We start from the raw sequence: 15649 nt of genomic DNA, 5'->3' as shown, positions 1-15649 counted from the left end.
TTTTAGTGTCACAGGTCAGGTTGGATTTTATGGCGCGCGTTTCCCCGGTAGAAAAGAAGGTATATGTAGTAAGTCCGTGAGAAATGTAGGGACAAGTAGCACAGTTTTTGCCACAACGGAAAGAACCAGAAGGTAGTTGGGAATTAGAAGAATTAGAAGAGAGTTTAGCTGTAACTAGTAAGTCACGAAGGTTAGGGGAGCGTCTGAAGGCTACAACAGGCAAATGCTGAAAAACGTTTTTGCAGCGGTTAGAAGAGAGCAACAAATTGTAATGTTTTTTAATGATGTTAGAGATGTGAGAGAGTGATGGATTGAAGGTAGTTATAAATGGTATCCTTTTAGGTTTGTTGACGTCTTTGGTTTGTAACGAGAGTCTGCGGGGGATGTCGGCGGCTCGTCGTATTTGTTTGGTGACGAAATTACGGTTGTAACCTCGTTTAAGGAGGTAAGTGGTAAGTTGAGCCGCGCGAGTATTAAACGTGGCATCGGTAGAACAGATACGTCGTAAGCGGAGTGCTAGACTGAAAGGAATGGCTTTTTTAGTATGTAAGGGATGACAAGATGAATAGAGTAGATGTTGGTGTTTGTCTGTAGATTTGGTGTAGAGGTCAGTAGATATACTACCGTCGTTAGTCAAAGAGACACTAACGTCAAGAAAAGGTACGTTAGTAGAAGAGCGTGAACTGGTGAAGTTAATGGTGGAGTGAATGTTGTTAAGATAATCGATGAAAATTTTTAGGTTGTCTGGACCTTCGGTCCAGATCATAAAAATATCATCGATGTATCGTAGCCAAGTGTGGGGTTGAAATGGGGCATTTTCCAAAGCGTTGGCTTCGAAATAACCTAGAAAAAGGTTAGTATAAGAGGGGGCCATTTTAGTACCCATGGCGGTGCCATGGATTTGAAGATAGTGGTTATCATTAAATGAGAAATTATTCATGGTGAGAATCATGCGAATGAGGTCACAGAGTGTGCCAGTAGGAATAGTATTGTGAGAGGAAGTACGTAAAAAATGCTCACAGACATTTATACCTTCATTATGTGGGATATTAGTATATACTGATGAAATATCATGTTCGAGGATAACTATTAAGGGAGCGGGTAAATTACCGATGGAGGAGTTTGTTAAGGAAGTCGTTAGTGTCTTTAACAAAGGATGGCGGTTCATGAACTGACGCAGGTGAAACCGTCTTGCCTTTTGATATGGGTTGTGTGAAACCAATCAGGACGAATACTACGAGAATATAAAGAGAGCACTTCACTGCATTCGCTGCTCATTTCGTAAGCCTGTAAGCAAGTGGTACTTCTGTTGCTTCTTGACAAATTTCAACAACTCAAAAATATCATCTTTTAGACATTTCTCACTTGTTTAAGACGATGGATTTTCGCAGTACTTCGATCAGTTGGCCGTCTTGTTCTAATTCACTCTGGGAAGGAAGTAATGTCATGAGGTACGAATGTCTTATTCGTTGTTGTTGTACGGTTTCTCGATCGAGCGGCGGTCAAGATAAGCTGTAGCCAAATATTTTGTATGGAGTGCATTTCACACTTCAAGGTACAAATGTAGTGCTACGTTGTAGAGTTTGCAAGCTTTGCTCGCATGAAAGAGGTGCCGAAGCCTGTGTCTGGGATGCCTGACGAGGCTGCAGTGGAATTTTGTTCAGCGAGTGGTACTCACATATAATAATATTTATTGCTAAATCGGTGTTTAGTCGTTCATTCTGACTCGTTCTTTTGTACTTTCACAACATCTTTAATCAGATCAATTCATGCTCAGGAAAAGAATGTAAATATAGTTATATTTTGGTGACGCGAAAACCCTTGAGGTGACAATGCGCTTCCAAAGCTGTGAGGGCGTACGCAGTTAGTCATCCGTGCGAAGATTCGTAAAGGCGTGCGAGTATGTTCCCTGTTCCAAACAACAAATAATGACAACTCTTTGTTTCACCAGCCAATCATCTCCTGGTTTGCAGAGTAATAACAATAGGTAACGTCATTCATGCCTACATTATTAAAAGTCTGTTACCGTGCACTTAGTCGTTGTGGTCTTCGCCTGCGTCGTCGTTACAAATCTCACTGTTAAAGTCAGGGTTATCGAAAAAATTTTGAAAGTTCGTAAAAATCTTTGGTTGACATTTTTTCCACCAACTGATTAAGCATCATGACTTCAATGGGGAATTTTATTTCGGTCGAGCCCTGCAGCTCCGCAGGACTTGACGAGCGACCAAGAGACAGAGAACTATTACAAAGCAGGTAGGACAATTCACCCACTGATTTTGTAGATTGCGGTGTTCATAACTGTTCTGAGGATATTTAATTATATAGCTGAATAATTAACATGACTTGAAAGGAATTCGTATTTATCACGAGCGTTTGAATTTTGATCTGGCACGGAGCATGGTGGCTTCACGGAGCATGGTAGCCATGAGCTCGAAATCGGGCGGTGAAGCCGCGAGACGAGAAAATACTTTCTTGCCACCTCTTCATTAGACTCCTTCACGCCTGATCGCTCTTCTCCTCGCCGCACGCGCGCGTAACCCAAACGCGAGCCTCCTCACAGGCTAACGAGGAATATAAGCGGCGTTTTTATTCAAATTCTTATGACCGGTACCCTAGATCCGGTTACTGACAGCAATTTGAAAAGATGGCTTCAGCAAGACAATCTTCTTCGATGGCAAGTGGCGTGACAATGCGCTTCCAAAGCTGTGAGTACGCAGTGAGTCATCCGTACGAAGATTCGTATAAGCGTGTGCGTATATTTCCTGTTCCAAACAACAAATAATGACAACTCTTTGTTTCACCAGCCAATCATCCTCTGGTTTGCACAGTAATAACAATAGGTAACGTCATTCATGCCTACATTATTTAAAGTCTGTTACCGATGCACTTAGTCGTTGTGGTCTTCGCCTGCGTCGTCGTTACAAATCTCACTGTTAAAGTCAGGGTTATCGAAAATATTTTAAAAGTTCGTAAAAATCTTTGGTTGACATTTTTTCCACCAACTGATTAAGCATCATGACTTCAATGGGGAATTTTATTTCGGTCGAGCCCTGCAGCTCCGCAGGACTTGACGAGCGACCAAGAGACAGAGAACTATTACAAAGCAGGTAGGACAATTCACCCACTGATTTTGTAGATTGCGGTGTTCATAACTGTTCTGAGGATATTTAATTATATAGCTGAATAATTAACATGACTTGAAAGGAATTCGTATTTATCACGAGCGTTTGAATTTTGATCTGGCACGGAGCATGGTGGCTTCACGGAGCATGGTAGCTATGAGCTCGAAATCGGGCGGTGAAGCCGCGAGACGAGAAAACACTTTTGTTGCCACCTCTTCATTAGACTCCTTCACGCCTGATCGCTCTTCTCCTCGCCGCACGCGCGCGTAACTCAAACGTGAGCCTCCTCACAGGCTAACGAGGAATATAAGCGGCGTTTTTATTCAAATTCTTATGACCGGTACCCTAGATCCGGTTACTGACAGCAATTTGAAAAGATGGCTTCAGCAAGACAATCTTCTTCGATGGCAAGTGGCGCAAGCAACAACAGAAGCGCAGGCCGAGAAAAATCTGCTCATCCAAAAATGGACCGAAAATCACGAGTTTCTGTGGAGCGGAAAGTCAAGAACATGCAGCGTGGAGAAAATCTGCAAAGAGTTAAACTCTCGCATGGAATCCAACAAAATACTCAATTGAGAAAAATAGATCTTGTGACGTATATTTCAATCAGTAACGTTTTGGTTCCAACATATTGGTCTTATGCGACCACTGCCAAAATTTGGTACTGGCGAAATTATTGCCAAATGTTTTCCTCGCCAAAAAATATTTAAATGGAAATATTTGAATTCGCTCTGGTGCGACCCGGCCCTTAGTTAGCCCATCTTTCATACATCATACGAAAGACAAAAAAATGCTGCTGATTTAACTGAATGAAAAGCAGAAATATCACTCTGATATAGTAATCAGGAATGCTGCAAGGGGACGTTTTTTTTTTCGGGATTTTCTTGGTGGATAAACATCTGGTCTACTTCAGTAGTCATGACTGACACTTTTCTACCCCAGTGCGACTTTACTCAGTTTGACGCGAGTTTTTGCTCTCCGGTTGCGGTTTTAAATTTTCTGTGTTTTTTTTTGGTTGGCAAAGATGAAAACTTTGCCCAAGTGCGACCCATGCCCTTCTAGCTATCACTGCAATTTACAAACCTGAGTTACTAGAAACCAGTGATGCTCTGTAGTGTAAAAGCGCGCACAGCAACCTAACAGGGATCACTAGTGCTGCGAGTGTATGATCATATCGAAACAAGCCTTAAAATACAATGTGAATTCTTACTAACCGACAGAAACAGTGTGCTATATTCTTACACATTTAAAGAGAGTTTGTTCAGTAGAAGTCAATAGGGAAATATTCAAGGAATCAAATGTTCACGATTATGGCGTCGATAATGTGCAAATGCTTGATTTTTTACTTACATTTTGCAAAGGACAAGGCAACCCTTCCATATCCCTATACTTGAGGTATTTGTCATCGTAAAATTTGATCCGCTTTAATATTATTAGACCATGTCTCTTTCGTGGACATAAAATCAGAGGTTGCATTGTTGATAGCCATCTTTTGTTACTTATACCCGTCATCCTGGGTACATATAGTTGGCTATGTAACAAGTGAATCGGACAATAAATTGGACACTCAGTGTACTGGGCCGCTACTTTAAGAGACTGCTTATTGTTCCAGTTGGTCGGCAACTACCTATGATTAGAACTACAAAATATTTCTTGTAGACCTCTCAGCATGCCATTCAAAACCATGTCTGGATATCTTGTAATGTAAATTAAACAACAAACACTTTTGTAGGTCTGCCGATCGTGGACATTTTTTTTAACGTGCCGCCGATTTAAAATCTCCTTAGTTTTGGTACAAACATTACAGCCACACGCTGAGTGCGTGGAACGCAAGCTTATCGAAAAAGTTGGGGATTCCCCGGACACGATGTGACGTCTGTGATTGGTGAAGTTAAATCAACTGAATCGGTACCACTCAAGCTCCTATGCAGATGTTTATTTCTCATCACGTTCGACGAGCAAGCATGTGTGTAAACATAGGACGGCTTTACGCTCTTCCACGCGGAAACAGACACATTCACTGGAAGAGCATGATGGTATAAATCTAGATTCTTTCAGTTATCTTCGTAAGGAAAGGGTGGTCTCGCTTCTTCTATTCTGTATTATTGTCACACCCAACCCACGTGACAAACGAGAGAAACTATGATTACTAATTTATATGTGATACATTGACACTGAACGTGTAAAACTAACATTCTGGCCCCTGAAGGCGCACTTGGGGAGAGCCTTTACCAAACAAATAAAAGCGCCCTAACTTGCAAATGGTTATATGTTATATCGTCCTTTACCTAAAGTATGGAATAGATTCAATCACAAGCTAAATCAACTTGATCACATTGGAATTCTTAAATTCTAATTGCTAAAGCTCGTAGTCGAAGGCTTCAGCCTTCTACGATCCAAAAGATGCGTGGGAGTTGTGTGGAGCGCGTTTAGCAGTGACTTATTTATACGGCCCATTACCGCGCGAATACCGCCCACACATATTCAAGAATGCTTAATTTAAACTGCTTCTCCCGGAACCCATCGGGGCGAATACTACTTCAAGGTTGCTTAGCATTGACTTTTATACGGCCCAATACCGTCAGAGTGCCCCCCAGCTATTTTCAAGAATCATCGGAACGAATACTAATCATCGGAACCAATTTCAAGGATAAATAGAGCACTTCAACGCTTTCACAGCTCAGTTGGTAAGCCTTTAAATAAGTGGTACTACTGTTGATTCTTGACAAATTTCAACAACTCACAAAATATCATATTTAAGAGGTGTCTTACGTCTTCAAGGCGATGAATTTTCGCAGTGTTCCGACCAGTTGGCTGTCTTGCTCCAATTCACTCTGGGAAGGAAGTAATGTCATGAGGTACGAATGTCTTATTCGTTATTTTTGTACGCTTTCTCGATCGAGCGGCGGTAAGATAAGCTGTAGCCAAATATTTTGTATGGAGTGCATTTCACACTTCAAGGTACAAATGTAGTGCTACGTTGTAGAGTTTGCAAGCTTTGCTTGCATGGAAGAGGTGCCACAGCCTGTGTATGGGATGTCTGACGAGGCTGCAGTGGAATTTTGTTCAGCGAGTGGTACTTACATATAATAATATTTATTGCTAAATCGGTGTTTAGTCGTTCATTCTGACTCGTTCTTTTGTACTTTCACAACATCTTTAATCAAATCAATTCATGCTCAGGTAAAACATATTAATATAATTATATTTTGGTGACGCGAAGGCCTTTGAGGTGACACTGTGCTTCCAAAGTTATTTTATACTTGCTCCGATCGCGCTCCGACTACGCGAGGCAAACAATATCTCGTTATGCCACCAGAGAAAAACTAATTTTTCTGGCTCATTTGCTCTCTCTCAGAATGGAAGAAATATAAAATCCACATACAGTTGGTAATAATGCGTAAAAAAGAGACCTTTCACGGATTCTGGCCCCATCTTGCTTGGGGGCAAACACGGCAAAATTGCAGTTAATATATGGAAAAAGTTAAAAGTTTGATGCTCCTATGAAGTATTGAAAATAACATCAGTAGACTGAATAAGCCTAAAAATCATCGAATATAAAATGAGTTTCACCGAACAAAAATATGAACTATTGAATATATAATGAGTTTTACTGAACAAAATATGAACCATTGAAAATATAAACTGAGTTTTGCAAAGGTTATATCAATGCGTGGGTTTCGTGGTTTGGAAAAACAAAGCAAATACTGACGCAGTGTTGCCTTTTGAAATGCGTTGTGTGAAACCAATTAGAACGAATACTACGAGGATATAAATAGAGAGCTTCACTGCTTTCACTGCTCAGTTAGTAAGCCTGTAAGCAAGTGGTACTTCTGTTGCTTCTTGACAAATTTCAACAACTCAAAAATATCATCTTTTAGACATTTCTCACTTGTTTAAGACGATTGATTTTCGCAGTACTCCGATCAGTTGGCTGTCTTGTTCCAATTCACTCTGGGAAGGAAGTAATGTCATGAGGTACGAATGTCTTATTCGTTGTTATTGTACGGTTTCTCGATCGAGCGGCGGTCAAGATAAGCTGTAGCCAAATATTTTGTATGGAGTGCATTTTACACTTCAAGGTACAAATGTAGTGCTACGTTGTAGAGTTTGCAAGCTTTGCTTGCATGAAAGAGGTGCCACAGCCTGTGTATGGGATGTCTGACGAGGCTGCAGTGGAATTTTGTTCAGCGAGTGGTACTTACATATAATAATATCTATTGCTAAATCAGTTTTTAGTCGTTCATTCTGACTCGTCCTTTTGTACTTTCACAACATCTTTAATCAGATCAATTCATGCTCAGGAAAAAAATGTAAATATATTTTGGTGACGCGAAAACCCTTGAGGTGACACTGCGCTTCCAAAGTAATTTTATACTTGCTCCGATCGCGCTCCTTCTACGCGCGGGAAACAATATGTCGTCATGCCACAAGAAACGAACTAATTTTTGTGGCTCATTTGCTCTCTTCCAGAACGGAAGAAATATAAAATCCACATACAGTTGGTAATAATGCATAAAAAAGACCTTTCACGGATTCTGACCCCATCTTGCTTGGGGGCAAACACGGCAAAATTGCAGTTAATGTATGGAAAAAGTTAAAAGTTTGATGCTCCTATGAAGTATTGAAAGTAACATCAGTTGGCTGAATAAGCCTAAAAATCATCGAATATAAAATGAGTTTCACGGAACAAACACATGAACCATTGAATAGATAATGAGTTTTACTGAGCAAAAATATGAACCATCGAGCATATAATGAGTTTTACTGAACAAAATATGAGCCATTGAATATAATATAATGAGTTTTACTGGACAAAACATGAATCATTGAATGTAAAATGAGTTTACTGAACAAAAATATGACACGTTGAATATAAAATGACGATTACTGCACAAAATATGAATTACTGAATATACATTGTATGTTATTGAATATTGCAATAATCCGGCAACCATACCATGGCATCTTTCCGGAGTATTTCTTCATTTGGACACTGCAGTTTGGAACGATATGACGAGGGATCGGTAGATCTGTTGAAATGCAGGTACGCATCTCATTCTGTAGAATTGGCTTACCTCCTTTTTAGGTCGCGTCTCAAACGAGTGATGTGAACTTAACGTGGCCGCGCACACCACATCAAATCATAGATTGAGATAAATTAACAACGCGACTGGACGCTTTGTGGTACAGTTATATCTCTCGCATTTGGTTAATGTGATCCTTTGTCAAGAATCTTAACCTTGCTATTCAATTGTTTCAGAATTCGACTTTACAGGCGCGATTTGTTTAACAACTAAAGAAGCCTAAACCGTGTATTACGTAATAGATCAAAAACGAGTGCGAGTTTTTCATCAGGGGTTCCAAACACCGAGAAACAGATGAAAGCACGACGCCGAAGGCGGAGTGCTTTTATTGTTTCGAGGTGTTTGGAACCCCTGATGAAAAACGAAGTACGAGTTTTTGAGCTGGCTTCTCAAAGTAGCATGAGAATTTTTTTCGAAGAATAGGTAATTAGTAGGCGTGCTCAATAGGTTATTGTCTGTTTTTTATTCATATGGTAAATGAAATGAATCTTTTATATGCGGCCATGTGGGCAAGTTTTAAAGGTTGAATTTTTAATAAATTAACATTATGCCGCGTGATGGAGATCGAGTGGAGATCAGAACGTTTTCGAGTTCCAAAAACCTCTTCTCAAGAAAATGTTTTGGTGAATGATGCTGTTCCAGTTTCAACTAAGTATAAAAACAAGTGGGCTGTGAACATTTTTGCCGAATGGCAGAGGTTGAGAGAGGTTAAAGTTCCGGTATTAGATTGTGGCGGTCTCTTCAAGGACTACGATTTACACAATGTTACCGCTGTGAGTGTAGATATTGCTGGAATGGACGCTCTGTCGCTGAACTATTGGTTGTCAAAATTTGTGATGGAGGTAGCTAAAAAGTCCGGTGAAAGATACCCTCCGAAGTCTGTTTATGGTATCATTTGTGCCCTCAAGCGTTATTTGGAGGAGAAAAATGGATCAGAAGCTTTGAATCCTCTGGACGCTAGTGACAAAAGGTACTTGACAACTTTTAGAGCGAATTGGTTAGTAATTTAAAATGCACTGTTTCAGGACTTTAATTTTGTGTGTTATTTTTTGAAGGTTTGTCCTTTTCCGACGTTGCTTAGATGCCGAGATGAAGAATGGCGTTCGAGAAGGGCTTCACATTAAGTGTAAGAAAGAGGAAAAGGAGTTTGTGAGCGAGCAAGAAGAAGCAGTATTCTGGCAAAAGAAATTGCCGGGAACTACATCAGCTAAGTCGTTATTGAACACGATCTATGTCTACAACGGAAAAGTTTTTGGGTTGCGGGGGGGAGATCACAGAAATATTGTTGTAAACAACTTTGAAATTGGTCCAAATTTTATTAAGTTTGAAGAAAATGCCTCTAAAACTTATCATGGAGGTCTTTGTGATCTAAAGTATGTGCCGCGAGTGGTCAAGCACGTTTGTCATTCTATTGAGGAAAAGCACGAGCCGTGCCTTGTTGAGATATTCAGATTGTATGTAGGGTTAGTTGAGACTCATGCAAAGGAAGTTACTGCATTTTACTTTAAGCCATCAAAAACTAGGTTCGCATTCGATAAAGCGCCCGTAGGCATCAACAGCTTGAACAAGATTTTGCCTGACATGTGCGACGCGGCAGGCTTTAAACGCAAAACCGCTCACAGTTTGCGCGTTACTTGTGTTTCCTCCCTGTTCAATTCTGGGGTTGAAGAAAAATTGATTCGCGAAAGGTCGGGGCATCGTTCTAATGCATTGTTGCAGTACGAAAAGCCTACAGAAGAAAATGTGTCTAAAGTTTCAAAGATCCTAGGTCCAAGTGTTGTTAGTACAACTACATGTTTTACCACAGAGAAACAGGATCAATCTTTAACGGATGTTGTTTTCCAGAAAGGAAAATTCAAAAACTGTACAATTAATGTAACGATGTCTAAGAAGGAATAATATGTTGCTGTATTGTTGTTGTAAGCAATGATTTAAGCGGGAAAAATGCTGTATTTAGAATTATAATTAAGACTGATTAAAATTCAAGTTTCTTGATCAGTGTCTTGATCAGTTTTTGAACTAATCTACCGTGTGTTGATCGGTATGTTCATTGGGTATCAACATACATGCACCTGACCCAATTGATGCGAGCTGATTGGGTCATCAGCTCATGAATAATTAATGAGTTTGAGAAATTGTGAGAAAACACGACAGGCATTTGAGAACATGAGGGAAATGTAGAAAACACGAGCCGCAGGTACTATCTATATTATAAAGTTAATCCTTGACTGTTAACAAATAGCAGCCCGAAGATTTGTGATAAATAACTTATAAAAGATATTTTGTTATATAAAGCAGAAGCATCAAACACATCTTCTAACAAAAGGCCGCGCTAATTTCATGCTCAAGACCGTTAAAGATTATGCGCTAGTTAAAACAGGCTAGACAAGATAAGATAAAGTTGCTGATAAAGTTGCGATTTAGATAAAGATGTCCTGTTTGACAGCAAATTTAATAGTTTTGCATGTACTTAAAACTGACCAACTTTGGCAGACGGAGTTTCAACTGATCGAACAGGCCAGAACTTTTTATACTGTCATTGTGAGAACTTGACTTTTTTATACTGTCATTGTAAGAGTTTGAGAATTTTTAAGTCAATGAAACTGGTCGGAAAATCAAAACTATTCCCGAAACTCGGATTCAATCTATACTGATTTGAGTCCTAATGTCTTTGGTTTTAGCAAAGGATACTCCAACTGAAATTAGACTTAAGCACGAAGTTTAATAGTTTGAGTGTATTATTATAGTGGGGCATCATATCTAAAATAACTGTTGATACCTTTCAAACGTATGCCATGTGCAGGTATTCAGGTATTCGGGTTCTTTGTGAAGCGAACTCAGTCAAGGAACTAAATTATTCTTCGGTATTGAAAGCCCGCCGACATGGCTAGTTTTGAAATTCAGACCGGGACATGGGTACCCCATTAACAGGGCCTTGTTTCAGAGTTTCTCTGTCAACAGCATCTTGGCGAAAACGTATTATGAGACCACAGCGCCGACGTGGACATAGAGCTGAACGTCGGTTCAAATCATGCGCTATAGGCAGTTTATAAAATAACTGAGATACTACGCACGCTCTGATCGGTCGACAGAGTTGCTAAACCTATATTCTATTGTAATAATAATAAGAATAATAATAATAATAATAATAATAATAATAATAATAATTTATTTCTAGCGCATTACATTAAAAAATCTCAATGCTCTTACAGAATACAGAATACCGGTAAACCATGGTTCCCGATCTAAGGCAGTCTACCCAGGAACTAGAGAACTCGGAACTCTAGCGATTACAAATGTAATAAACAGTTTTGCCTTTCACTGGCTGAGATATCAATAACACGAATATCTTTCCATTCAATATATACATGGAAATTTGCTAGGAAAAACAGGACCAGAAGTTGCTCATCATATAAAGTTTTATCTTTTTTTTTCCACAGCGAAACTGTTACACCGACTCCGGTTACACTCGAGATTAAGATTAAGTAAGTTTTAAACCCTTATTTAGCTGCTTTTCACGGTCTGTGGAGGACGAAGTCAGTTGGGCTTGACTGATCAATTTGGTTTGTCAAAAAAACAGGGAAAAGATTTCTTTCTATCCGAAGTTTTGAGTTTAAACTCAATGCATGCATGCATAACACGATAAATAGATTTGATTTCCATGAGCTTAGCTTTCAAGCAATAGTTTTCTCTTAGCAAGAAAAGAGAGAAACACGGACTTCATAGCCTTCAGCAAAAGTAAATAAATTCTGAATAAATTTCGGAAGCAGCGTTTCTGTTACTAACCTTTATTCCATTCGCAAAACTATGGAAAGTTATCGTTAAACACTGCGTTGAATCGCTTCGCCAAGCACATGAAGTTTGGACTACTTGCACACTTTTCGTACAGCCTTTTACTTTCGTGATGACCGATTCCACCTACAAATCCCTGCATTTCCCCGTCAGAATACTTTTGAGTTAATTAATATGCCTTGTGCCTTTCACCGATAACCTTTTCCTTTCCTTTCTTAAAACTATCTTAACGTGAAATGTTTTCGTCGCATTGCTCTGCGGATTTCGTGTCCGGCGGGGAGTCTTTGTTTTCATTCTTCCACTCACTGTGATAAGTTTGACGCGTCATCTCATGAATTTGATGAGAATAAGCAACTTGATCACGAAAGTACAATAAATTTTCCTCTCATTGACAGACTTTTTCCATATTTATTTCATAAAAGCGATAGACTACTCTTTCTATGGGTTTACCGGGGCAATAAACCACTTGGGACGTTAGGAGAACACGCGACAAACTTGTAAATCACTCGCCTAACGGCTCGTGATTTACAAGCTTTTCTCGTGTTCTCCCAACATCCCGCGTGGTTTATTGCGCCAGTAAACCCATAGAAAGAGTGGTCTATTGCTTAGAGAATTCATGAATTTGAAGAGAATAAAGAACTTGGTCAGGCTCTAATTCATGATTTAGAAGAGAACAAAGAACTTGATCATGTTATAACAGGGGCACCCAACGGATCGTTTCGGTAAATTATCTGTTCGGAAGGCTTTTAATCCCCTCTGATTTTCTTGAGAGAATTGGCACCTCGAACTTTCGTGACATGAGAAATTTAATGTCTGTTGTTTTCGGACTGTTAAAAATGTCGTTTTGAGTACCGAAAAAAGGTCAGCTATCATTTTCGGAAAGGCGATAAGACCTAAGGTTTTCGGGAAATGGACAAAAAAGCCCTAATAAATTCGAGAATACTCAAGTTCCCCTAGAATATCCGAACAGATAAAATTTTTTTAGTGCAACCTAAAATTAACCTACAGAGCTTTAAAAGTACTCCAGATAGCCTAAAACAGCATCTAACAGCATTAGAGAGAAAACGGTCGTTGGGTGCCCCTGTTATAACCAAAATCGCGTCTTTCCTTCTTCGCTCTTATTCTCGTAATTATTTCATAAAAGTAATGGACCGCATTTCTGGGAGTTTATCGGCGTAATAAACAAACTTGGGATGTTGGGAAAACACTCCGAGTGATTTGCGAGTGAATTTCGGGTCGTAGTAGCTACAATCATAGTTATGCTAAAATGTAGGTCGCAAACCACTGACCTGTAGCTAGAACCTAGCAATTTTAAAGACTCCCACGTGGCTAAGATATGTGTCAAGGGAACAAAAGAGAGAAAATAGGATTGGTGGATGAAGATCATGACAGGACTACTTGATTAGGCATGCTAAGCTGAAGGTCATTTTCAACCCTTATCAGTTTCGCTTTTGCGGGTATCCTGTAAACTTGGGCTGCACCGTGGAGTACTTGCTTTTTCATTCAAAATCTCTGAAATATGGGCTGCTACAAGAAAACACCTTTCACTATCCATGGATCATTTTCGGCCACAGTGGAACTGAGGGACAACAAATGCGTGATTTGCTGTTCAGTATTGCAAGAGCCAGTACGAACGTCTTGTGGCCATCGCGTTTGTAGAGAATGCTTTAGGTATGTTTCACAATACTACCTTTCTTTATTATCATTTAATGAATGTACTATATGTTAAACGTACCCTCCCGTTATCTTATGACTGCCTCCAAAACATTTTAGAAAAAAAAAAAACTGTTTTTGTGAAGTTTGTAAGGTTTGTGAAGTTGAAGTTTGCGAGGAAGAAATTGTTCGTTGATGTCACATTTTTGGGCAAATTTATTCCATTTATGCAAATTATGCAAATTATGACGTTAACAGATAACTTCTGATTTTGAGTTCTTTTCTTTTAATCCGTATTAAATAAAGCACACAAAAATGGAATAACTTCTACTATTCATTGCAAATACAAATAATTTCACTCTACTGTACACACAACTGAAGGGAGACGGCAAGTTTCACTTTTGCCGTTTGTCCCCAATCAAACTGAACTATGGTAATGGTTGTTTATACGTCAGCAGCGAGCAGAGAATCAAAAAATCAAAGGACTAGGAGAGTCTACTTGCTAGATTACTCAGACAGCTTAATTCAGTTATAATGATATAACTTAGTCTGTAAAAAAGAAAGCTCAAAAGCTCAAAATATGGCCCATTATTGGCATACGTGTTCTTTTTGTCAGTTGAGACTGACGAGGCGGGAAAAAATGTTTACATGAAAAATTTAAACTGACAATTGAAAACCGGGATACTTACAAGGTAAAATTGAAAAGTCCCATCCTTTAAAAATGTAAAAAAACAGAGGGAGATGTACTCTCACAGAAGTCTACTCTTGAAAAGCAGTAATAATTGTCATGAGGTACACGACTTTCGTATTCAGTGTTCTTTTTGAGGGTTTTCCTACAATTAGTAGAAACGAGGTGCGTGGTTACAAATTCTGTAGAGATCATTGTGACGTCTTATTTAACTGAACCCCTTGAGAGCATTCTACTATGTCTACTATAATTCTGCTATGTCCTCGACTCTTACTCGCAGTCAGAAATTACAAGAAATTAATTAACTGTTTTCGACGGAAAGACTTCTTCAAACCTCTTATAAGTAAATTATGTTTATTTAGCAATGCCAGGCGATTTCGAATCTTCTGAGCTTGGGAATACTAATATTGGCCTGCATACGCCGTGATTATTTTGGTCAGACTTCTAATGGACCGATTAAATTGCCTGGCAGTCAAACATTGTTACAGAATTTCGACGGAGCGACTTCTTTATCAGTCAACGCTGGTTCAGAGAATTTCGCTATTGAAGTTGGCATTTCAGAATACTTTCACCCTCTGCCAGTTTTCGAGAGTGTTCATCGCATATTTAAAAGTTGTGAATGTACTTAAAAGATGGAAATCGTCAACTGAATCAATTAAACCGGTTGTGGCTAATAATTCCCTTTGGCAGACAGTTTCAACTGGTCGCTGGCGGTAAATTTGCAAACAACTTCAGCTTTTTTTCTCTCACTACGAGAGTTTGAAAATGTGCAAGACAATAAAAAATGGTCGGAAAATCGAAACTACTCCTGAAACTTGAATTCAACCTATACAGGTATCAAAAGTTAGTTACATGCCAGACTGAGCTTAAAAATGCAAATGCAAATAAATATAATAGAATGCTCTATCCCAATGTCGTTTCAGTATGACCTCTACATACCGCAGCTGGTATTTACATTTTGCAAGAGCTGTGTTACTTGCATATCTTTCAAATGGCAAGGAAAATTCGGAAAGTTATCTCTCACTTAGTTTTGACAGAAACGTTTACATACAGATCTTTGCGAAGGAACTACGACAATAAAACCACCTAATTATTGAGAGAGCAACAAGAAAAGTGCCAATGCTTCAAACTTAACAAAATTTTAAGACATGGAACCTGCAAGTAAAGTATTTACTAACTCATCTTATAAATATCCGCCGATTATTTAGACTATATTGCCGATTGTACAACAGTGCCGTCGTATCATTTCACTTACTGATGGGGGAGGCTGGTTTCTACATGTTTGGCGAATCTTCAGCAAACACTCT

The 15649-nt window shown here is 39.2% G+C and overlaps 1 protein-coding gene across 1 annotated transcript; it reads left to right on the top strand.

Moving 5' to 3' along the window:
- The first annotated feature begins 8584 nt into the window (after positions 1-8584).
- Positions 8585-10207, top strand: LOC149101405 (zinc finger MYM-type protein 2-like). Its single transcript, XM_089276277.1, has 2 exons — positions 8585-9179; positions 9265-10207. The coding sequence occupies exons 1-2, from the start codon at positions 8767-8769 to the stop codon at positions 10106-10108; spliced, it is 1257 nt and encodes a 418-aa protein (XP_089132403.1). The 5' UTR covers positions 8585-8766; the 3' UTR covers positions 10109-10207.
- Positions 10208-15649: the final 5442 nt, after the last annotated feature.

This window comes from Orbicella faveolata, unplaced genomic scaffold (assembly GCF_042242905.1).
Source record: "Orbicella faveolata isolate gen_17 unplaced genomic scaffold, um_ofav_v1 contig_4, whole genome shotgun sequence".
NCBI classification, from domain to species: domain Eukaryota; kingdom Metazoa; phylum Cnidaria; class Anthozoa; order Scleractinia; family Merulinidae; genus Orbicella; species Orbicella faveolata.
This window is presented reverse-complemented; position numbering and strand designations above follow the sequence as displayed.